This window comes from Zalophus californianus, chromosome 15 (assembly GCF_009762305.2).
Source record: "Zalophus californianus isolate mZalCal1 chromosome 15, mZalCal1.pri.v2, whole genome shotgun sequence".
Classification (NCBI taxonomy): Eukaryota; Metazoa; Chordata; class Mammalia; order Carnivora; family Otariidae; genus Zalophus; species Zalophus californianus.
In genome coordinates, this window is record NC_045609.1 from 53,084,195 (window position 1) to 53,109,960 (window position 25,766).

The 25,766-nt window shown below is 40.5% G+C and overlaps 1 protein-coding gene across 14 annotated transcripts in view; it reads right to left on the reverse strand.

The window, feature by feature from the left end:
- CPEB3 (cytoplasmic polyadenylation element binding protein 3) overlaps positions 1-25,766 on the reverse strand; it is a 186,615-nt gene that overhangs the window by 10,145 nt on the left and 150,704 nt on the right. For 12 of the 14 annotated variants that reach the window (XR_003520390.2, XM_027596641.2, XM_027596639.2 and 9 more), the window contains one exon: positions 16,797-16,978. Coding sequence is in view for 13 of the 14 variants with exons in the window: in XM_027596641.2 (XP_027452442.1) it covers positions 16,797-16,978 (182 nt within the window). In the remaining variant the exon portion in view is untranslated. Of the gene's footprint in view, positions 1-5,530; positions 5,759-16,295; positions 16,590-16,796; positions 16,979-25,766 lie in introns of those variants that run through there. The other 2 variants (XM_027596650.2, XM_027596648.2) reach the window with 2 other exon arrangements.

Genomic DNA, 25,766 nt, shown 5'->3' on the forward strand with positions numbered 1-25,766 from the left:
GGCAACCTTGTCAAAAATCAGTGACAGGCATAGCCTTCCTTAACTATTTCAGTCCCACAGGGATCTTAGTCCTTCCTCCCTGAGCTTAATACTCCATACCGCTCCTCTGGCATTTCCTATCTATAGTCCTTCCTTGGTCGGCATCTCTCCTGAGCTTCAAGCGACTTGATGACAGAGTCCTGGAGCAAGACAGGACAGTGGCTGGTCCAGAGAAGAAGGTGGTCTTCAGAGATTGTGGACTTTTGCGGGAATGGAGCTATTGGCTTATTAGAGTGTACCAACTTGGCCTGATCTCCTTGCATCTGAAAGCCAGGAAAGAGTCAAAATGGTGGAATGACCACCCTCTGCCCTGAAGCTAGAGGACTACTGGTAGAGGCAGGGTGTTCGGGGAACTGCTTTTCCACCACCAGTCTATGAGCTGAAGACCACTTTGCTTCTACCGCCAGGCAGATGCCTATACTCAGGGTGCCCCAGCAACCAGATCTGAGCCTCGTTAAGCCTAGATCGGAGAGAGAACTGGTCTGAACAAACAGAATTCACACTCCACAAAAGGAAGCTGCTGGAAGAGAAAGACAATAGCCATTTATAATACATACAAATATAAAAAGAGCACGTAAGGAGATTCAAGTCTAGCACAAAGGAGACACTCTGGTAATATATTTTTTAAAAAGGTTACTTTTTGTTCAGGTGTAAAAAAGGCATTGTGGTTATATGGGCTTTTCTTTCCTCTTTTTTTTTTTTTAGAGCTTAAATTAATTTTTTAAAAGATTTTATTTATTTATTTATTTGTGAGAGAGAGAGAGCAGGAACAGGTGAAGCGGGAGGCAGAAGTAGACTCCCCGCTGAGCAGGGAGCCCGCACAGCTCGGTCCCAGGACCCTGGGATCATGACCTGAACTGAAGGCAGATGCTTAACTGACCGAGCCACCCAGGCGTCCCTTAAATTAATTTTTTTAACTGAGGTTAGAGTCATAAAAAATTAACCATTTTATTTTATTTACTTTTTTAAAGATTTGAGAGATAGGGCTAGAAAGAGAGAGAGGAGGGGTCGGAGGGAGAGGGAGCAGACTCCCTGCTGAGCACAGAGCCCGACATGGAGCTCGACCTTACAACCCTGAGATCATGACCTCAGCCAAAATCAAGAGTCATACGCCTAACCAACTGAGACAGCCAGGCACCCTTGAGAATTTCTTAAGGGCACTCCCAAACCATTTGTAATTTTCACTGTACCTTAATGCTATCTACTGTTACATGATGTTTTACTTGACTATCCAGGTTAATTCTGTTTTTCCCAATACACAGACATGTAGCTATTAAAATAAAAATGGGTTTCTCTGTTATCAATAAACTGTAACACACGGAGACACTAACCTATTGGGATCATATTACTGATCTACACTTCCATTATTAAAGTCCAAATACTACAGAGTGCTATGCAAAGCCAGTCATATCATGGAACAGACCTTCTACTTTGAAGGGATTTGCAGGTATAGGAGATGAAAACTTCCTAGAGAGACACCTGGATTCATACCACACACCTAAAGGAGATGACCATGCCCAAGGATGCTGACAAATAACGTGGAACTTATTGCTGAACTGTGATACCCATTAAGGATAAGAAGGACTGATGTGGATAAGCAGCTGTAAGCTGGATAAAGGGAATAATATATCTAGAATGATATAAACAAAGAGAAAGCCACACCTGAACAAACTGTTCTCAATGTGACACTGTTTTGTAACTAAGAAGCTTGAGAAAATATTTGTCTGCAGTTTTTTTTATAGCAGTCAACAAAATGACCTCCCAATGTAATTAAAGCAATGACCAAACAGCTCTTGGTGGCAGAGGGGAGATGCCTAGGGAGAACATAAACTCTTCACAGGTCCAGAATTCCCTCTCCTTGGGCCTGAAAAGTTGTAAAAAAGACAAGGGGGGGCATTAGTCAAGGTTAAAGCTCAGTCTGAATGATGTGCTAAATGTCCCTATTAAAGACAGCTAAAGAATGGTCCTTGCTGTAGTCTGCCCCATGGTGACGGGAACCACCAAATTAAGTCTGCCAGATACCCAGCCACCCCAAGGCAGGTGAGGCATGCTCACTGGGCGCTGGAAGTTGGATAGAAGCGAAGGTTTTAGATAATGGAGTCAGAGTGGACAAACTGGAGAAGATGCCAGGAGTATAACTGAACAGGGACAGATGAAGGAGCTTGCTCAGAAGTCAGGTAGGCCATTTCTTCTTCTTCTTTTTTTTAATTAATTGTTGTTGTTGTTGTTTTTTAGATTATTTATTTATTTGAGAGAGCGAGAATGAGAGAGAGAGAGAGCACATGAGAGGGAAGAGGGTCGGAGGGAGAAGCAGACTCCCCATGGAGCAGGGAACCTGATGCAGGACTCGATCCCGGGACTCCAGGATCATGACCTGAGCCGAAGGCAGTCGCCTAACCGACTGAGCCACCCAGGCGCCCAGGTAGGCCATTTCTTATCATCTGGAACAACATGCTTCCTGGAAAAACCATTTTATTTGGGGTACTAAAGCTTTTAAACATGATATGCTCCTAATCTCCTTGGCATGTGTCACAGAGTACACCTATCCACGCCTAAAAACCACAGTAACCTCATTAACATTCCCACCGAACACGGTGTCTTCACAGCTGCTAACGCAGGTCCTCTACCAGCAGGCAATACAAAGACTGTTTAGACATAAATTTTTAGTTTTTCAATGGACCATGAGCTGGAATCCTGCTGTTTAGAAAGCAGATGACAGATGCCTAGGCAATTAAAGCAGTGATGCGAAAATGGCTTTTCCTTAGCAACAAAGTTAGCCACAACCTTCCAGATATAGCAAATTCACAGTTATTAATTTTAGAAGCAATCTGGGGTAGATGTAAAAAAAAACATATGGGAAATGGTTTGAATTTTCTTTTTATCTTTCAAAGGATGGGACTTACTATTTCTCATATTCTCAAGTGTGAGGGGAAGAAAGGTTTTAAAATCATCCTTGTGCCTTTCCCACAGTTCAGAGCGTGCTTATGTGTGCTTATGTTGACACCTTTGCCGTATGTTTCTAGAGTGCGGAGAGATCTGTGAGTGCTCTGCTTCATGAGACAAAGAAGGGCCAGCTGTCAGTATCCCACGCAATCCACAGATTCACCCCCAGTCTAGTTTTCTTCCATGCTGCTTGGGAATGGGGTTGGGGTGAGGATATGAACCAGCTCCAAATCATGTTCTAGCAGCAGAAGACTATATCATGTGGAGAACAAAGGGTAAGAAAATCATTACAAATCTGTGAAATGCATAACTGCCATGGCATCACCACCCTCCCCGAATGCAGAAATGCAGAGCGCCCTGGTTCTATCCATTCATTGGCTCTGTCATGTTCTTGCAGGCCTCAGTTTCTCCTACCCCATGAGAGGTGTGCACCAGCTTTTCCAAGTGAGAATCAGAACTCACCAACAAACGGCTAACTGACTGACACTCTCGGACTTCTGGGGTTAAAGAACTTAGGGGCGTCTGGGTGGCTTAGTCGTTGTGCGTCTGCCTTCGGCTCAGGTCATGATCCCGGGGTCCTGCGAGGTCATGATCCCAGGGTCCTGCGATCGAGCCCCACATCAGGATCCCCGCTCAGCAGGAAGCCTGCCTCCCCCTTTCCTACTCCTCCTGCTTGTCTCCCCTCTCTCGCTGTCTCTCTGTCAAAAAATAAATAAAAAATCTTTAAAAAAAAAAAAAGAAAGAACTCAAATGTCCTACTGAGATAATTACTTAGATAAATGGGGGTGATCCTTTTCCCGTTAGCATTTTCACAAACAGCCTCTATGCTCAAATATAAGCAGGAAGGAACAACATTTAATCATTCTAAAGAGTCTTCATATTAAGAATTATCCCAATTCCAAGAGAAAAGACATAAAAAGAGATAATAGGACCGGAGAGATCAAAGGTCAAGACTAGGAAGGAGAGTCAAGACAAAAAGGTTCCATACTCTTCAGAGAAGAGGGACAGCTTTCTTTAGATGACCCAAACTCTATTTAAAAAACTATTTCTGTCAAAGGCTCTGAGAGCCCCATAGCTTCAAAAATAAGCCTAGGAAGGATTAGTTCAGACGACATTTGAACTCACTTCTGGGTGCTGCTTCCTCTCAAAGGGTCATATCAAACACAGCTCTAGCTACAGCTGGGAGTTTTCAAGCCAGATCCAGCAGGGGCCGAGAGCAGCGGCAGAGGAAAGGCTGGGATGTCGGAGCCCCAGGCTAAGGCTGGGGGCAGAGCTAGTCTGAGAACACGCCATCAGAACCTGCACAACGCTTGCCACTGAGCCATTGTATGTACTGCAGCTGTGGCTGAGGGCAAAGTGTAGTACCATCAGCATTTCTGTTCGTATGGTTACTGGGTCATATTAATCTTCATGCAGGCTAAAAATATAAAGCCTCTGATAGTCTGTAGCTAAAATTCAGGCCCAACATGTTTCTAGGGAAGAGAGAAAAAAAAAAAGATTAAATATGTGAAGTACTTGAAGTGCTTGCAAAGAAAGGTGCAATGGGTAACATCTCATTAAATAAAAAATGGGTTACTCTGAAGTATGCTATTCAAAGCAAATATTAAGCGCTATGGCTTAGCTATCACAATGTTCCTTAAATAAAAGTATCAGAAAGCCCCAAATTAGCTAACTGAAAGGCAGTCTCTCTGGTCCTCTGTGTTCAGCTAAAACAAAACAGTCAAGGGAACGTTATTTGTCAATGGTATATTGATATCAAAACTACTGACTTCCCTTCTTACATAGAAAGAGACTGGCATGTTAGAGAGCAACACTAGATAATCTCAAGTAATCAAAAGACAAAGGACTATAAATACTAAAGGGAAATCTCGAACACACCTTCAATGTCCCACCACCAGCATGGCCATGCCACTGTTCTTCCCCTGCCTCACCCCAACTCTCTGTAGACAGAAAATATATGCCCAGCAATCCCACTTCTGGCTATTGATTCAAAAGAATTGAAATCAGGCCCACGTCCGCTGCAGCATTATTCACAACAGCCAAGATGTGGAAGCAACGTAAGCGTCCACAGACCAATTAATGGATAAAGAAAAGGTGCTATATCAACATACAATGGGATATCATTCAGTCTTAAAAAAGAAGGTGATCCTGACACCCGCAACAACATGGATGAATCTTTAGGCCGTTATTCAAAGTGAAATAAGTCAAACACAGAAGGACGAATGCTGCATGAATCCATTTATGTTTCTAGGTAGTTGTGCCATAGGCATCTTCGCCCCAAGCATTTTTGCTAAAATGTTTTTGTTGCATAACTAATTAGCCATGAGGCAGTTTTATTGTAAAAAGTAAAAATCACGAGAAACTAAAGAGGAACATCCATTAAAAAGGACATAATGAAACATGAAAATGGTAACAAAATTGACTTTATTATGAAATACAAAATACTTGAATACATTCAAAATATATAGTGTAAGTACACGGCAAAACTGTACAAGTAACTGATTTTATTTTGTGGATTATACCTAAGCACTTGTCTTCAAAGTCTTTCGTTCAGAGTATTAAGCCTTTTTTTTTTTGCCTGTTGATTCATCTCATTTGGCATCATGCTTTTTCTTTTTTTCACTGAAATTCTTTCCTTCATTAAGGCAGGCTATCAGTTTCCAAATGTTAGGATGCACATTTGTGAATGAGCACCGTATTGCTTTGTAAAAGCCTTCTACACCATTGTTTGTTCTTGGCATGTTGTCCCATGTCCACTGACAGACATTCCAAAGTTCTATGGGAAATGTGAGTTCAAAACTCTGTGTCACTGTGTAGACCATTAGGAGGGCTAAGATTTATATAATATAAAAACGGGAGTCCTGCATCAATGGAGAAGTGAAACCAAATGTTCAACCAGCTGATGAAACCAAACTGCCAATCAGTTATTTATGTTTTAGGGCAAAATTGCCTTATGGCCAATTAGTTATGTAGTGAAAATGCTTGTGGCAAAAGTATCTATGGCAAAGATGCTTACAGAGAAAATACTGGACATATCCATTTATATGACAGGTCTAAAGTAGTCAAATTCATAGAAATCAGGAAGTAGAATGGTGGTTGCCAGGGGCTGGGGACAGGGGAAAGTAGGGAGGTGCTGTTCAAAGGGTATCAGCTTTCAGTTACGCAAGATGAAAAACTTCTAGAGATCTGCTGTAGAACATTGTGCTTATAGTTAACAATACTCTATTGTACACTTAAAAACTACTAAGAGGGTAGCTCTCATCTGCCTTTTCACCACAACAAGAAAAAAAAAGAAAATATATAATGGGTAGGACACACTTGGGGAAAAGGGATTAAGGAAAGGAAAAACAATCACTACTTATTAAAAACAACACTACCCTATAACCCAGTAATTGTACCATTAGCTATTTACCCAGAGGATAAAAAATACAGATTCAAAGGGGTACATGCACCCCGATGTTTATAGCAGCATTATCAACAACAGCCAAACTATAGAAAGAGCCCAAATGTCCATCGACTGATGAATGGATAAAGAAGGTGTGGCATATATACACAATGGAATATTATTTAGCCATCAAAAAGAATGAAATCTTGCCATCTGCAGTGACGTGGATGGAACTAGAGGGTATTATACTAAGTGAAATAAGTCAGTCAGAGAAAGGCAAATATCATATGACTTGACTCATATGTGGAATTTAAGAAACAAAATAGATGAACATATGGGAAGGGGGAAAAGAAAAAAAGGAGAGAGGGAAATAAGCTGTAAGAGACTCTAAATAGGAAACAAACAGGGTTGCTGGAGGGGAGGAGTGGGGGATGGGTTTAATAGGTGATGGGGATTAAGGAGTGCACTTGTGATGAGCAATGGGTGTTGTATGTAAGTGATGAATCACTAAATTCTACTCCTGAAACCAATGTTACAGTACATGTTAACTAACTAGAATTTAAATAAAAATTTGAAATAACAACAAAACCCCAAACCACCACTATATACGTATTAAACTTCTGAATTTGAGCATGAAGAAGCTGAAAACAGAGTATTTTCTCAAGTGGGTTCACTAGAACATTATTCCCAAGAGATGATAAATTTCAGAGGAGTTCCATGATCAAAAAATTTGTGAAAAGCTGCATATTGTTTCCTTCTTGGGTCCTCACAATGAAGATTGGTACATAAAGGATTCTAAGAAGTCCTAGAATAAACCTGCCTATGTAACATTCTTCAAGAAAGCATTTCTAAACTTATCTGACTCAGAAAAAGACTTAAAAAAAAATAGATATTAAAATTAAAAGGGACTCATATTTTATGGAGAACAGTTTAGGAAATGGTGGTTTAGGGGAACTAATTTTAGGGACAGATTTCAAGGCAGGCCAGACCTGCCTACTGAGAGCTCCTTCTCCTGTTTCAAAAACTGAGATAACCAACCATTGTTACCCCTGTCTTGTCCGACATATTTAACCCCTTTTATCATGTGAAATTCTAATTAGATTGTCTAATGAGTATCTTCCAGAAGAGTTCAAATACTAGTCATGGTTTCATATAAATCAATGTGTTCTCAGTACCACTGTATTATGACAGAGTGCCTTAAGTTTTTAAAATTGCTTTCAGTAACACACACACACACACACACACACACCCCTATCCTTCCTTCAAGTTATACAGGAAGTGGTTTAGTGAGGACCAAACTCCAGATTGGCTGATTCTAGCCTATTATCCTTTCTAGTAGTAAAAAGGTCTCTGTGGGCTGAGTTGGCAGACTTTAACCAATGTCTGTTGCATGATGCATTTTAATTTATAAACATCTAACCTACAAATTTCTAGGAAGGGGCACCTGGGTGGCTCAGACAGGTAAGCGGCTGACTCAGGTCACTTGATTTCAGCTCAGGTCATGATCTCAGGGTCGTGGTACTGAGCCCCATGTTGGGCTCCATGCTCAGCTTGGAGTTTGCTTGAGATTCTCTCTCTCTCCCTCTCCCTCTGCCCCTCTCCCATGCTCTCTAAAATAAATAAATAAATCTTAAAAAAAATTTTCTAGGAGACAACATGACCAGGTTGTGGTAAACAATAGCTGTGTTGGGGGGGGGGGAACTGCTCAGATTTTTATAAAGAAATTGTTCATATCAATCAAATATACTTTTGTTAGACTAAAGGAGATTCAACTGATGCTATCCTTATAAATTTTCTCAGGACCACACAGAATAGACAAAAGGGTAGAAAACGGCCATGTAAAAAGATTACCTCTTTTCTAATGATCTCATTTTTTACACTACAAAAATCTTTCATATGTGAGTGACCTAGCCTTGAGTTATAAAGAAAACTGAATTTAGCAGAGCTTTCAAGTCCTAAGTGTTCATTTGGCATCACTTCTAAAAATACCATTAAAACAGACAGAATGAGTACAGGTGCCCTCTTTTGCCCTTACTGTACTTAAATACTTTAAACTGTTCCAGGTTTTCACAGAAATGCTGTTCATGGATTATAAGCAAAATTTAATCCTAACCTCCTATTCAACTTCAGGTTCAAAATCTTTTCATTATCAGAGAAAAGATATTGGTAAAAATGCTTCTTTCTGGAGAGGACTTCTTTCTTTCTTCAATCCTTTACATGGAAAATGCATTTAGGTGTTTATCTCTATAAAAGGGACTTAAGAGTCTTTATGTGTGTCTTGACTAATATCCAACCAGCATGTTGGCAGATTAGCAGCTATGTTAATTGTGTGTGTGTGTGTGTGTGTGTGTGTGTGTGTGTGTGAACTTCAACTATTTCATTGTCTCTATATTAAAGATCCTTAGTGGAACTAAGTAGGTGCTTTAAAAGAAAAAAAAAAGAGAAAGTCAACAATTAGCTTTGGATACATGATTAGGCAACCGCACAATTTAAATAAGCCAGGCTCAGCAATAATACAAATCAATATCTACATAGCCAAATAACTTTCCAAAGCACTTCTTCATCTGTCATTGTTTATCAGCACCACAAACTATAAGACAGACTGGTCCTCTTACTACTACTGGAAAATAAAATCAATAAAATCAAGCCTCTAAAAGGTGGTAAATTGTCCAAGGTCACGTTACTGGGAGAAAAGCTAGGAGTGTTGACTCAGATCTCACAGTTCCCAAGCCAGAACAGAACACTTATTCACTATCGTCATGGTTCTCTGCGTAGTAAGGACAGGAGTGGGCATGGAGTATATTCTCTATATTCCCTCTAAGATACTGATGGCCATACCCCAGAAATACCCCACCCTATTAGTATTCTAGGGAACCTGTTACCTGGGAGAGCGCATCACATGCCTCGTGTCTGCCAAGGCAGAAGATAAATGAGGCAACTCACTCATTTATTCATCTAAACACAAATAATTAATGTGTGTCCACTATGTGTCAAGTATTAATATACAGTAGCTAACATGAAAGACACCAAGAGGGGCGCCTGGGTGGCTCAGCTGCTAAGTGTCTGCCTTCGGCTCAGGGTCATGATCTTGGGGTCCTGGGATCGAGCCCCACATTGGGCACCCTGCTCTGCGGCAGGCCTGCTTCTCCCTCTCCCACTCCCCCTGCTTGTGTTCCCTCTCTCACTGTGTCTCTCTCTGTCAAATAAATAAATAAAATCTTAAAAAAAGAAAGAGAAAGAAATACGCCAAGAACTGCTGTGCTGGGCATCACACAACCCTAATATTGTCAACACAGGGACAATTGGCTGATAACTGGGGACAATTAGCTATAACATATGCATAATGTAACCTTTGAAGTATTTATTTCAAGATGCTAATAATGTTTCCTTGGAAGTAAAAACAAGCATAAATTGTATTCGTGTCATTTAAAATATTTTTTAATTTATTTTCCCCACCCTTTGTGTCATTTATAATAATAATGTTCCATAACAAGGGTCATTATAGCACTTAAAATGCCAAACACTTCAATCAAATGCTATAATCCAGTGGCGCTGCACTGGTTCACACTCACTTGTAAAAGGTTTCATATGAAGACAACAGGAAAGTGAAAATCAAAAGCAAAACAACTGCAAAAAGGCACAGAAAATTTTCCAGCTCATTTTGCTCATGTTAAAAATGACCTACAAACATATTAGAAACTTTTTTTTTAAAGATTTTATTTATTTATTTGACAGAGAGAGACACAGCGAGAGAGGGAACACAAGCAGGGGGAGTGGGAGAGGGAGAAGCAGGCTTCCCGCTGAGCGAGGAGCCCGATGCGGGGCTCGATCCCAGGGCCCTGGGACCATGACCTGAGCTGAAGGCAGTCGCTTAACCAACTGAGCCACCCAGGCGCCCCCATATTAGAAACTCTTGATAACAAACCCCAGATGTGCTCTGCTCTGTGTAGACTACATTCACCTGGGAAGTTATATGAACTACTGAAACATATATAAAACCCACAAAAGGACCTATAATCTAACTCAGACATTCCAAATCTAAGGTCTGTGGAAAAACGACTTCCTGGAAGACGTGGGTTGAAGAGACATTAGACCTTGGGTGAACTCAGGGTTCTGGGAGGAAGTCCCATGAGCAGAGGCAGCTCTGCTCTTAATTGACGGGTTTCTTGACAGTCTCCAAACCTCTCCTAGATTCTCATTTGTTGCAAAATAAAGGAGGCTGGACCAACGTCATATCTAAGCTACTAAATTAGTAGCTTTAATGTCAAAGAACATTTTCTGATATTCTAAATTTCTTTATTATGTAAGGGAGTTTTCTTTTTTTTAAGATTTACTTATATGAAAGCGAGAGAGAGCGTGCATGTGTGTGTGAGCGAGCGAGCAAGGGGAGGGGCAGGGTGAGAGGATCTCAAGTAGACTCCCTGCTGAGCGTGGAACCCGATGTGGAGCTCATTCCCATGACCCTGAGATCATGACCTGAGCCAAAATCAGGAGTCAGAAGCTTAACCGAATGAGCCACCCAGGTGCTCCACAAAAGTGTTCTTAATGAAGTAGAAAAGGAAAGTTGTGCAAAGTGCCCTGGATATGCCAGAGGTTGCTATCTAAGGGCTTCCCATCTGAGCCACCTCTTGAATGAGTCAACACTCATTTATTCATCTAAAAACAAATAATTAATGTATCCACTATGTGTCAAGTATTAATTATATAGTAGCTAACATGAAGATAGTCATTGCCCTCATGGATTGTATAGTCTAACAGAGTAGATGGACATTAAATGAAGCAATATTTCATTACAGAGGTATTTAAGGCCACAAAGGAGTGGTAGATGGTATTACGAGGGAGATGTAAGCTCCACTGAAGAAAGGATTCCAAAAATATAATTAAGCTGAGACCCAAAGGAAAAGTAGGTATTAGGCAGGAAGAAGAAACAGTATGTACGATGACCTTGAAAAAGAGAGAAAAAGGCCAGCTGTGACTGGCTCAAGGTGAGGAAGAGAGAGCTAAGGCAAAAAAAAGTGTATAGGGCATGAAGGGTCATGTAGGCAGTATTAATTAAGGGTTCTGACCTTTATCCTAATGGCAGTAGAACATAACCCAAAGGTCTAAAGGAGGACATTATGATTTTAAAAGGTCACTCTGGTTTTTATGTAAAGAATGTACTGGCGATCGGCTAAGCTGAATTGGGGAGACCAGTGGGGAACCTCCTCTAGATATCCAGGTGAGAGATGAGAGTGACTCACTCCAGTATCCTTGACAGCCTTCCATGGTTGCTTCCGGTCCTTGTTCTCCCATACATCATCCTGATTTATTCTACACATTTACTGAGCACCACCCATGTGCCAAGCATTCCCATTCAGACCTTTGGGCAACATGTGGCAGAATCAAGATCCTGGCAGCTCTGTAAGGATGCACCATAGGAGTCCTCCCATTGCTAGCCAGACCACGGCAAGAAGTCTGTTGATGTGTGGATTTACCTGCCGACTCCAACAAGTCACATATTCTTGGGGGACTCTAATTACAGTTATAGCGTGGGTCAGAAGCTTGTCTCCGCAGCCTGGGCTACCTGTTCCTGTGACTTCAAAGAGTACAGGTTAAATAAGGAGGATCCCCTCCCTATAATAACTAAGTAGGATAAATGCAGTGTCCCCACTCCCTCCCCAATGGGGGTTACTGTTCAGCTCACCCTTCTACTGCAGGCTTGAAGGCTATACGGTACCTCTTCCTATGTTCTAAATTTTACTGTGGTGATGCTTGCTTCACAACTATGTAAATATGCTAAAAACTGTTGACCTGTACACTTAATTGGTGATCTGTATGGTATGTGAACAATATCTAAATAATGCTGTTACCAAAACAAAAAACAAAAAGGCCACCTCTTTAAAGATGATGGCATTATGGATGAATGAAAGAACAGCAGAGATATAAAAGTGCCAAAGCTACAGAATCGACAGTTCCCACAGATGTTGCATATTGACATATCTTATTTTATATTCATAGGCAAACCAAAAAAGTCTCTAAAACTATGAGAAGAAATCAAATCTATAAAGGTTGTATTTTCTTTACAGACCACTCCATCTAAAAACTTAGCCAAAGAGCAGCAATAATAATAATAATAAATACATAAACATTTAAATTCTCAAAAGAGATGTCTTTTTCGAGAAAAGGTGGTTGGATACAAAAGAAGTAAAGGAAATACATTCGTGAAATTCTTCATGTAACCTCCCACAGTTTACCTAGGAAAGGTGCAAGCTGAGAGCGCACCCCTCAAACAGTCCTAGAACTTCCACGGTTCCTGGCATTGCTGCTCTCCAGGTGGTCCTCTTTTACTCTCCATATGGGGCAAAAATGAAAGGGTTATGGGGCTGCAAACAGCAAGCAAATGGACTGTAAAATGCTATCTGTAGGGTTTTTTTTTTTTTTTTTTTTTAGTTCACTGATTGCACTATATCTGCATTCATAATGATGCAGACAACAAAGGAAGTTCCTTTGACCAGAAGGGTAATAAAGGTTGATGCTATTTAAAATAGTTAAGGTCTTGGTTTAAAGGCAACTGTAGGCTAACATAAGAAGGAAGGAGAATAGGACTGTAGCATCTTGGAATGTGCAATGGTACGGGAAAGGGATTATGGGCACAGGAAGATATCTGCTCCTGACTTCTAGGACAGCAAGTTGTAAAACCTTAGCTATGAGACTATTGCTAAAAATCTAGAGGGGTTATTCAGGAAAGAAGGTTGTGCCTAATGAGAAATTCTCTGTAGACAATCAAGAACAGAGCACCCAAGAAACAGAGCATTACCTAAGGAGATACTGATGTGCTTATATATTATGGGGGCTCTCTGGAAATCTCAAACTTATGCTTTAGGAGAAAAATAAACTTTTTTTTTTTTAAAGATTTTATTTATTTATTTGAGAGAGAGAATGAGAGAGACAGTACATGAGAGGGGGTAAGGTCAGAGGGAGAAGCAGACTCCCCGCTGAGCAGGGAGTCCGATGTGGGACTCGATCCCGGGACTCCAGGATCATGACCTGAGCCGAAGGCAGTCGCTTAACCAACTGAGCCACCCAGGCGCCCAGGAGAAAGATAAACTTTAAAAAGCATCTATGAAGGGTGCAGTTAACAGAGGCTCAAAATGCCAGAGTCAAAAAAAATAAGGTAATGTTGGCTACATTCAAATTAAGAAGAAAACAAGAGGACGGAGTAACAATTTGGGGGAAGGGAGTGTAATGTTCACAGAAGAACACTGAAAAAGGAGCAGCCTATCTCCAGACGGAAGCTGGCTTGTATCTCTCATAATGAAGAAAACGGTCTCCATATTGGGCAAGGCAAACAAGGAGCATGAAGATGGAGCTGGGAGGCAGAGAACAAGAGCACTGTGCCACTTTTAATGACTTCTGATTCTCTCCCTGAGATGGTTCTCACCTCCGGGCACTGCAGAATGGACAGGTCCCTTCTAGATACCATATGGATGGAGGTGGCATTCTTGTAACCATGGCAACAGTCCCCTATGCATATGTACCGTGTGTTATGTTGTATATACCACCTCCTCTTCCAGGTTTCCCACTGGGCTATTACTACTGCCTTCATTATATACTGAAGCTCAGCATCTGAGTGATCTACCCAAAGTCATATAGCCCACAGGGAACAGGACCAGATGTAGACCCAGCGGTGTGGCCATTTTGTCTGTTCACTACATCTTCAGTGAGCAACTGATAAAATTCAAGCTACATAATATTAACAACATCAGTATTAAGTGCATTTGTAGCAAGATGAATACTGTTAACCATCAAATGCTAGTTACTAAACATCTATCCAAAGGTCATACAGTTCTGGCTGTTCAATCCTCAAATCCCATTTATTCTTCAGACCATCCCCAGGAGGGAGTTACAGATGAGGACCCAAGGCTCCTGGCATTAATTAACTTACTTGGGGTCACCAGTGACTAGTGCAGCAGAGATTTAAAAGTATTGGAATCTATTCTAGCTCTAAACTCCATACTCTTTCCACTACAACTGGCTACTCCTCTAAATGTTATCAAGGACTAGTCTACAAGATGGAAGGTACAGTTAACCCAAATGCAGCAGGCAGAAAATAGGCAATGGCTTTCTCGAGTTCTCAGAAGTTCAATGTTCCAAACCATTTTCATAAGCATGGCCTATGATCATACTCACAAAATCAAAGCCACCTCTCTCCTTTTTACCTAGGTCTAAGTCTTGTGGGAAGAAACACTGAGGGCCTGAGTATAGCAGGGGAAGGAGTAGGGGTGGACAATAAAACAAATAGCATCTGAGTTTGCTGTGATTTTAAAAAGGTGCTCAAAGATTGCCATATTCCCTGAGGCAAGTGTACTTTCCTCCATTAAGGAATAGGCCAGGAGGTTGTTAGCCTGGGGGCAAAGGGAAGATAGAAGCATGGGAAATGGAGCCTTCTCTATCATCCCTAGTACCACCTCCTGTCCAGTCACTAGTCCTGGCTTCAGAGAGGAACAAAGAAAGCACACAGATGAGAATCTAAGGCTCTTCAGGTTAAGTTTATGACCTGGGGTCAGCAGCGGTGAGTGCATAGCTGTCTAAACGTCTGGTGTCTAAAAATCTGGCGTTTCGGGCGCCTGGGTGGCTCAGTGGGTTAAGCCTCTGCCTTCGGCTCAGGTCATGATCCCAGGGTCCTGGGACTGAGTCCTGCATTGGGCTCCCTGCTCAGCGGGAAGCCTGCTTCTCCCTCTGCCTCTCTCTCTCTCTCTCTCTGTCTCTTATGAATAAATAAATAAAATCTTAAAAAAAAAGAAAAAAAGAAAAATCTGGTGTTTCAGACTCACAAAAGCACAGGCATGAGCAAGTCCACTGGCGCCAGCAGCAGTAAAGAAAACCCTGCAAGTATAACCATTTGTCAATCAACAAAGGTTTATCGAGCACTTCCTACTGTAGCTAAACACCAAGCAATGGGTAAGCACTGGGAACAAAGCAGAGAATGAGACAGACACCGTGGCTATCTCCGCGGAGCTTATAGTCTATAGGGGGTCCTTGAAAACTAGGAATGGAGTTGAATCTTTATCACACTGCTGAGTCTCCATTAATTCAGAGTGTTTCAAAATTCTGAGAAAGAATTATTATATTGTTTATTTTAATCAAAAAACAAAAAAAACACCACTACTTACTTTTAAGGAGCCCAGTAATGTAGCAACTGTTTATTTCAGGCACTGGCTTCGGAAATTTGATCAGATGTATGTCTTAATAAAAATATAACTTGCTGAATATTTAAAAATCCACCACCAATTGAAACTTTCACCTTCTAAGAAATTTAAGTCAGCTACACAAAATTAGTCCAAGTTGACCATAGAGGGTATAGGTAATACTTCATACTAGAACATATTTGGGGTGCCTGGCTGGTTAAGCATCCGACTCTTGGTTTTGGCTCAGGTCTTGATCTCAGGGTCCTGAGACTGAGCCCCAGGTCGGGCTTTGCGGTCAGTGCGGAGTCTGCTTAAGACTCTCTCTCCCTCTCTCTCTCTTAAATAAATCAATCTTAAAAAAAAAAAAAATGAATGTATTTCCTACTTTATTTATCCCAGTCCAATGTATGCCCTAAGAACATTCTTTGCTGGAAGTGTTAACAGCCACTGTCCAATTGCAAAGGGAGGTGTTCAATACCTGATCTATTTTCCTACTTGTTCTATGAATCCATTAATATAGGTCTCAGATTATCTCCTTCTACCACCTTCTATTTCCCCAAACTTCCAAAGAGTGGCAGAGCTGGGATTTCAGGGATTTAGACCTACGTCTGTCCACAAAACCAACTGAGCACACCAACTCCCTACATCTCTGTCGTGTGTCCCCTCTCTAGATCAAAGGGAGCAAATCAGAATGCCTCCAGTGGCCAGGCAGGCGGAGCAGAAGGGCAGGAAGCGCATGCGCATGTGTGTTACGTACGAATAGGACGGCAGGGAACTGGAGGGACTCAAAGAGACAGCAGTAATTCGGCTCCAGTGACTGCTATCATGTGTGATCTTGCAATTTTAAGAGAAATCAGAATTGCAAAATTTTATGTATACTCCTGAACATTAACATTCAACGTGAGTCCAAACTTACTTGTTTTAAGAGCACCACAGGGGTCAAACAGGTCACCAGCTCGCAACCTTTGTTAATGCACTGTTGGCATCATCTTTTAAACAGCTCCAGTTGGGTAAGCTAAATTCTGCAGGGTTATTTTCATTAAGTGTAACATCACCTTGGGGATGGGTGAGACAGAAGGTTCATTAACGCCTGAAATACTGTGGGTATGCTCTTTTTCAGGCAGCCTAGAGGGACTCATGGACTGATACCATGTAAGGTAGAGCTGCTCACTTATGATCACGAGGTGCTTCTCTCCCCATGGGGCCCAGAAAACAAACTTCATTTCTTTCCCACAGCAGTGATACCCCAAGCGGTTGCTTACCCGTTTGTCAATGTCATTGTGTTGGAGCTGCACAAAGCGGGCGCTGATGGCTGCAATGTAACTCTGCTGATTGGAGAACGCCACACGGCCAGCACCTTTGGGGTACTTCAGCTCTGGGTCCGTATCAATGCCGGCATAGCAGACACCACCGTACAAACGGTCCATGATCATTGCCAGTTCAACTGCAAGAAAATAAACACAATTCGGTATAAATGTTTAGAAGGTACTTTGGCCCAGGAGAAGGAAGAACTACTTAAAGATCATGCAGTATAATTAAGAAAAGGAAAACCCATGTTAGGTGTCATGAAGAGTGTCCACATCAGTCTTACAACTCAAGCAGGGGAACTCCTCATATTTAAAAATAAAATGAAAAAAAAATTAAGAATTTACACAATACACACACAAATTTACATAATCAGAACTTCAGCAACATTATAAAAGGAATGATCTATCAGCAGTCCTCCTGTTCTAATTTCTAACTGTTTAGTCCACTGGAGTGGGCCCTGGGTAGGCAAAGCATTTCAAACAACGCCCCAACAAGTTAATTATAAATAGCCCTATTTACTGACCTCTAAGACTGAAAGCAATTACTAAGTCACACTGCTATATTAAGATTAAGCTATAGAAAGAATTAACTGCTCATTTTAACTAGAGGCAATATATTTATAACCTTAAGATAAATCTCTACAATGAAAAATATGTATTTTTTTAGTATATTCTATCCCAACTGAAAAATCTCCATACTAGCCTCTCACACTGACTTCTAAATAATAATAATAATAATAATACTAGAAATGATAAAGCAGCAATGAACATTTATTGAGCACTTACAATGTACTAGGAAACACTCAGCTGCTATGAAGGCAGTAAAAACATATCCATCTTGTACTCCGCTATAAATCCAGAGGTCTGGTCTGCACTCCTTGCCACATTTCTTCTAAATAGACCCTTATATGGGTATATTTACAAAACACCTATACAGAAGGCATTTGGAAATTGGACCATTCCAAAGGTCTGATATCCTAGAATTATCCTCACCATAAAGGTGTCAAGGAGAGACATGTAGCAGTTACTTACCTGGATCCAAATTGCCCGAAGGTAATTGTATACTTGATACTGGATGTCACTTCCTCCACGTATGACCATTTCTTTCAGGCTACTCATATGACTTAAGTTCAGAAGACTTAGCCCTACCCATGGGGAATGACCCAAGAACCCACTTCCCTCAAACACCTACATACGGTTATTTCGAAAGGAGAAGACAGGGTAGGTGGATGATGACCTGTGTCACAGCCAGTGTGCAAAGACCGTCACATCACACAACAGACCTCCATGGGAGAGGGACCGCAGCACAAGCCAGTGAGGCGGAGGAGGAACTTCGTAGCAGATACAAGAGTTGAAGGGCTGAACGGTATAAGAACCCCACCAGATTTCTATGGCCAGAAGGAAAGTCAAGCATTACTGGTTCCTGTAGTATGAAGCTGCTGAGCCGGTAAGAAAAGCTATGTTGCTGTGACAGAAAGGATGTCTTTCTACTTAACTTCTTCAAAATTTCTCTCCATACCAGACCACGTAATACTGGTGATTGTTTTCTGAGTCCCTGTTTTTAAGAAGAATGATCTGCAACCAACAGATTCTGGAATTTTCAGAAGGTAAGAAAATAAGCTAGCAATAACTAAGCCCTAGAATAGGTACTTTAAGATAGAACAGCAGAAAGCTATCCCAATTATCCCATTATGATCAGAATTTCTCAGAATTTCTGAATCATATCAACCAAAGAACATTGCTGACTACAGCCCAAGTGGACTCTGATTGCAGTCTTGAGGCAGGATCCAGGAATCACATTCATTCAAATTATGCAATAAGAATCACGCGCATACCCTGAATGTCAGAGTTCAGTGCGTCCTCATACTTCAGCCCAACAACCTCTGATTGCTTGAGGACTTCCTCACATGGCTAATTGTATTCCAGTAACAGAGACCAAGACATTGAAGGTAGAAATAATTCAATGTAGTCATTAATGAATCTCCTCTATTCGTCAATGGACTTACTAAAATAAGCAACCTCAGGAACTGGAAATTAAACACCAATTTTCCAAAGACCAGGCTTCTCATGGAATGGAATAAGACAGTAAACACTCCATCAGCCTGGTGAACAGCCAGGAGAAGAATGCTGGCAAGGGGCTGAATGGCACTTGTCTTCCACCCTTAGAAAGGACTCAGGAATGCATATGACTTAGAAAGAAGGTATACCACCTGTAAGCTTGAAGCTCCAGCTAAGGAGAAGAGTTACTATAACCACAGAGTTACTAGAACCACAAGTTCTTCTACAGCAGAGTGGTCTCCAAAGGACTTTTAGGGATCCTTGGATGTCAGAGAAAGTGCCCTCCATAGCACAAACATTCTATTATTTCGTGAATCTAGCTGCTAGAAAATCATCTTCACATGCCAAAGATTAGGTCATGACTGACGTTGCTGGCAGTTAAGTATTTTTGATAGGAAGCAAACCTTCACTCACTTATGTTTTTATGAAAGCTACTTATAAATAAATCATTTCCACTTAGAACCTTATATACAGTCATTTTCTTGGCCACCAAAAAGCCTGCAGACATTTAAGCTAATGAAATCTCACTCGTGTGAAGGGCAATTTGTTGAGAAGCTAGAAGAAACCAAGGTGACTAAAGAGTTGTTTTGGGAAAGAGTATGAAGATTTCCCATCTCTCTTTCCACCCTAATCCATGTTTTAACTACAGAAGGTCTAATACTGTGATCACCCTTGAAGAAAAGTAAGTAATAGTCAAACAACTGCTGTTTATATTTGGTCCTTTACTCAGTCAGCAAATCTTCACTAAAAGCACACTTCCTGCAGGCTAACTTCATGCTGGGCTCTAACACCAGAGTGGTGTTATTTAGGTACTAAACAGAGTTTCGAATTTTTAAGAAAAGTAGCCATCTTGGTAAAAACAGCACTTAAAAAAAGAAAAGAGAGAGAGAGACTAATTTAATTCATCCACAACATAGGTGACTAACAAGAAACAGAACAAGCCTTCCTTAAGTCCTAAAAATTTCTAATCTGAAACACTTTTGTATATAGAATATAAAAATTCACCTACAGATGTCAAAATATACAACTAGTTTTAGAGACTAGGTTTCAAAGGATTCTTTAAAGTGAATATCACCAGTTAGTACAGGAAAGTCTCATACAGATTCCCTTCCTCCGATGTGGGTGAAGCTGAGCCATGAGGAGGGCTACCCACTTTGACTACCTGGGAGAAGGAGAGAAAAATAGAAGAAAGGCAGTAAGGATCCAGCAGAAGTCAACTAAAACCTTCATGGATTTATCTGTATCTTGTGATCTCAACCCTCCTCATGAAATGTGAGCCTTTGATCAAGGATGTGTCTTATTCAGAAAATGTAGTCAAACTACCAAGTAAGCCTCTGACAGTGAATCCTCATTCTAAACCATCCTCTGTAGAAGGCAGGGACAGCGCAGCTGCCCGGAGCAGGGCATACAGGGGGAGGCTGGAATTCAGACAGATGGAAGTGACAGCAGGCATAGCCAGAGTCCATGTGGACATCAGGAGTTGTCAGACCACTTTCTATTTTTTCCTTCTTACCCAGACAGTGTTCAGAGGATCTGTCTGGTCACCACAGGGGTGGAAATGAGCAGGTATGGTAGCCATATCCAGTGGCATTTTGTACTTTGGATGAGATGCTCTGTGCTCCTAAGACAACTCAAGTCTTCTCATGAATGATTCTCATGAATCAGCAACACTACTGACTCTAATCTACATATTGGCTCTTGTGATGAGCTTCACCGTGCCACCGCTGGAGAGGGAAACACGAATAGTGCAGTTGTGTGTAGCATATAGAAATCTATAAATTTCTCTGGGTTGTGGGCACTATGCCTCTGAAATTGAATCTAAACCCCAATAATGGATCCTTGGATTTGCTTCTGAATCTTCACAGAGATCTAAAAGGGACCTTAGTTCACCAGAGAGAAACTCATGATGACTCCTGCATCCTACCCTACACCGGGATCCTGTTTCTATCATTTAATTATATTTCAAAGCCAGCCATAGGCAGTGTCTAAGTCTGAGACACTATGAGAACCAAATGGGGTAGAGCAGGAATGAGAACTCCCAAGGGAAATATCAACACATTCATCATTCCAGATTCTAAACTGTGAATCTAGAAGCCAGATTTTCTTCCCCTTGGAAATAAGAACAAAGCAGACAGGAAAGAAGCATAAGGCACCTCAGGAGGATGAAGACGTCTGGACTTCGGAAAGAAAGCACAATTCAATTTAGAAGCTGGACTATCTAGGTTTTCCACAATTGCCGAGTTTGTTCACAAGGCAGTTCACACATCTTAAATGGAGGAAACATGCTCAAAAGGTTCCATTCTGCATCAAATGTTGGGAAGTTAAGAATATTTTCAAATAAGTGGTATGAACAACCAGCTAAGTTAGAGAGATTGAATGTTTAACTTGATTAAATCCGACTGGTACCAAGTTGACTATTAATACTGTTACTGAGACAACATCTCAGATCTCAGCCTGATAAAGAAGCTTCCTTCTTCTGTGCAAAGAATATCCATACTTGAACTCTGGAAATCTGAGTTTAAATCTTGGCATTTTTACTTATTGTAGCCTGGGCCAATCACCCCCTTTGAACTCTACTTCTTTATCACTAAAATGAAAAGTCTACCACTGACAGCCTCACAAGGTTATCATGATGATTAAACATACATGAGAGCTCTGAACACACGGCTCAGCACAGAGTGCTGCTCAAATGTTTAGTTTTGCCCACAGGGTGTTCTTCTCTCTACTCCTAAATTTTTGCTTAACATTAACTTGGCCTGGTTTCTGCTCCATAAGCACCAATTCGTCCCAGTCTTACTTTGGCTTTATGCTAATGTTACTCAACCTGCCAATGATGTTTGGCAAAGTTTGACATCAATCGTGGGTGAGCATTAGCTTTTCAGGGGGAAAAAGAACACAAGCAAGTACAAGCATTAGAAAATATCCTAAAGACAATCCAGTTAATCAAGTCAGTGTGCCAGATCTGGAGTTTATCTGGGACAACTCATACTGAACATGGGACTTGGTGAAAGAAAAAACTTCTACTACTGAGAAACCTGGTATGATTTCTGCCTGCTACCACTTTACAGAACAACAACAACAAAAAGGATATGGTTACGATACTCCTATTTCCTAAATCACAAATCAGGATGTGATTCTTAATACATATGAACTACCAGAATGTTTGTACAGAATGTCTGAAATAAATGCTCTTAGAAAAATTCAGGATGCTCTCTAAATGTACACCACATGTCACTGAATATTTACCTCAAGTTTTTTTTTTTATTGTTTTGTTTTCCTCCCAGAAAAGCCATCCTCATAATAGAGGGGGGAAAAAAGGCAGACAAGAAAATTTTCAGGATCCATCACAGAATATTAGTAGGGGAAAAACAGACAGAAAAGAATTATGAGAGCAATAGGAAAGGCAGGAGACCCAAAGATGAGCAAATGTGGGCTCCAGGGACTCAGATAAGCAATCTCTCAAGACTGATCTGTTCTGCAAGACCCTGTTAGAAGAAATGTCAGAAGGAAGTCATGAAGTGGAAGAACAGCTCACATGTCCCTCATTAGAGAGGAAGTCTGAGGGTTTTCCAAGCATGATTAAAGTTGGAAGTGGATGGGTCCCAAAGCCTGATCACTGAGGCAGTCCTCAGATTAGATATCTAAGCCTCTTGGGGTCAGGGTCTAAGCTGGGGTCAGAATACTCATGTTTATAAACTGGGGGAGCATACAGGAACCAGATGCTTCATTCTCCACCTTTTCCTGGTGGCCTCCTCATAATCCCTAAGCCTGGCACTCATTTCCTCTCAGAGCAAAGAGATGCATTCTAGAGAGGTCCTAATGCCACAGGGAAATACAATAGAGCTATTTCTGAATTGAAGACATGCTGTTTACATTACTTGAATAAAGAGTGGCAACATGCTGTTGTACTTTCAGGTGGTAGCAAGTAGAGAACCAGACAGACTACCCCTTTCCTGGTACTGACTCTCTGAAGAATATGTAAACTTTAGCCACATGATGGCATGGTGAGTCTACCTATAGCCTTTCCTAGGATGAGGGTGGGAAGAAGTGGTGAGTGGAAGAACAAGACCTGAAGAACACCGAGAGACTCAAGGCAAACCACCCTTGACTTGCCACTGTCACTGACGAGCGATGGAAGGGAGGGACAAGAGACAATAGGAATGTGTATTATTTAACCTAGAGCAACCAACAATCAGGCAATCTAACTTTGGGTAAGCATCTAGATTTTCCATTGATATTTTCCCATTTTCAGGTATTTTTTAAGCCTATGATTTTTTTTTTTTTTTCTAACCTGAATTTTAAAAAGGAAGTCTTGTCAAAAAGACTGGAAAGACCAACTTAAATTTAGCCAGGGCAATATTGCTTAAAACAGCTTGCCTTCTTTCTTTAGAAGGGTTCGTGTGTTTGTTTGGTAGGATAAGGACTATATTTAGAATAATTTATTAGTGATAATAGTCCTTGTCTAACAATGGGAAGATATCAAAGAGAAAAAGCCTCACAAGATACAAAGGAATAATTCTTGAGTGATAACATTTCAGTCACTGTAACATGTTAAAGGACAATTTTTGGCCTAGGGTGAGGTGAAAATCAATCTGGACACCTAAACATCTCACCTGTTGAGTACTATTGAACCATGTCTAGTCCAGGATCACCCTACATACAGTGCCTTAGATAGTTTTAAGACTTTTCAGAATTTCATGACCACAATACCATCTAGAAGTAATAAAAATTGCCCTAAAGTATTTAAAAACCAAATCTGAGAATCACTGTGTTGAAGAATATAATTTAGTGTCCAATTACTTCTGAGTTAGCATTCTATTAATACATTTCTTGTTTTCTTCTCTTCTGAAATCTCTGACTCTGTAGATGATGACCTGTTTAACACGACAGTGGGATGTTCATTCAGTTTGGCACGGACGTGTACTTGCTCTGTGCCAGTAACACGTGGATGCTCAATAAATGTTTATTGTTCAAGTGAACTGCATTGTATTCAATTCAAGACTGCCTAGCAGAGTCAAAATGAATTCCTTTAAAAATAGTCTTCTATTCCAAGGCACACACCAGTCCACAAAGCTCAGTGTGTTGCAAAGAAACCCAATTCTATGCACATGGATAAAAGCTGCAGATGTTAATTCTTTTTGTTTAGATTACATGGATTCCAATCTGGAAGGCTTGGATGGAGAGTAACATGATAAGATGCTAATATCGATTGCTTAGCCATCTAGAAACTAGCTACACTTATGGGAGGTGTTGGCATGGAGGAACATTTTCACTAGACGACGTGAATGTAGATTACTATCCACACAAATGTAAAACAAAACCATTTTAAAACAAAAAGCTTTAGCTCAGCTTAAAAAAAAAAAGAACTTCAAGACTTATAAAGGTATACTCTCTAGGTAGGGAACACAAAATCCCATTTCTGACTAGACAACTAAATATAATTCTTGTCTAATCCTAGGACTTGCAGCATCTTGTGAATAATAGTAAAAAGGGAATTTAGTTTCTAAACTTTTGTGTCTGTGACTTAAAAACAGACATAAAAAGTTAAAGCCAGTTCTGTTATTTTTAGAACTGTGGGACTTTTTCTTTCAGAATTTTGTTTTTTTCGGATCCCCATCTAGAAAAGAAAGGAGAGGGACTAGAATCTGAAAACTAATTTGTACTTGTAGTTCGCTGCAAAAAAAAAAAAAAAAAAAGAACTAGAATGCTAGCAATGACTGTCCATTCTTTTAGAATACATATGCGATTAGAAGACTGTCAAAGGAGATTCTTCTCCCTCTCTCCTCCCAAACATAACACCAGTTAGAAAAAGACAGGAATATTCCATGCCCCCACCCACTTTTTTTTTTTTTTAAACACAAGCAGTTTAGAAACAAAGGGCTACATTTGCCCTCATCTCATAATGCTGTTCACGTTTGCGTTAGCCCTTCCCAGACTCTATTCTCTGACAGCAGATAAAAGGGAGGCATCTCTGCCGCGTGCCTTTCTTCCTCTCGGCACAGTTTTCCATTAGAGTGAGAACAAGACCTAAAGATATTTGACTTTCTGAAAAACTGTAAAATTACAAACTTCATAATCATAATTAATGTGTTATAAAGTCCTTCAAAATGGAATTATGAATATATCTTTAGATAGGCCTACGGTTATCTTTTAGGAGTACGCTGAAGCTGAGATTTGAACAAATACATTAGAAATGTTGACGAACATTCAGAACTAAGAAGTCATCAAAGTCAGAGACAATTAGCTGTAATTCTTTTTTATAATTCTTTTATAATTCTTTTTTTCACTACTTGATTTTAATGGTCCCTGATTTTTCTTTTCTTCTTTAGGTAGAACTGAGTCAGCTTGCTTACAAATAACAGAGAGAACATTGCACTTTTGCAACTACAGGGCAATAATAACCTTATTTTTTCATCTTACTTTTGAAAAAATGAACTCAATTATTTTAAGCACTTTAAAAACTTCGTTCTTACAAATAATTTTATTGTATTCTACTGTTAGTACGCTGATCAGCAACTGATTACATTTATCTTTGGATTTAAATATTGAAGTCATTGGCTCAGCATCACTTCAAATGCCCCAATTAATTATGATTCCGCCCAATCTCAGCCCACAATTATTTTGTCATTGGAAAGAAACTTAAAAAAGAAAAAAATAGGGAAGCTTTTAAAAAGTCGTAATAAAGATGTTCAAATACATTAGTCATTTTTCAAAGTGCATAAGAAAAACAGGAATCTGTTTCACTTGGGAAGAGTTCAGTTTGATTCCCAGCGACACAATTCCTAGCAGTGGTTTGGCTTGTCACTGAGGGGTACACAGCTGCGCTGGACAGATTTCTGATGGGGTGACTTCTTTTTCTGTCACACA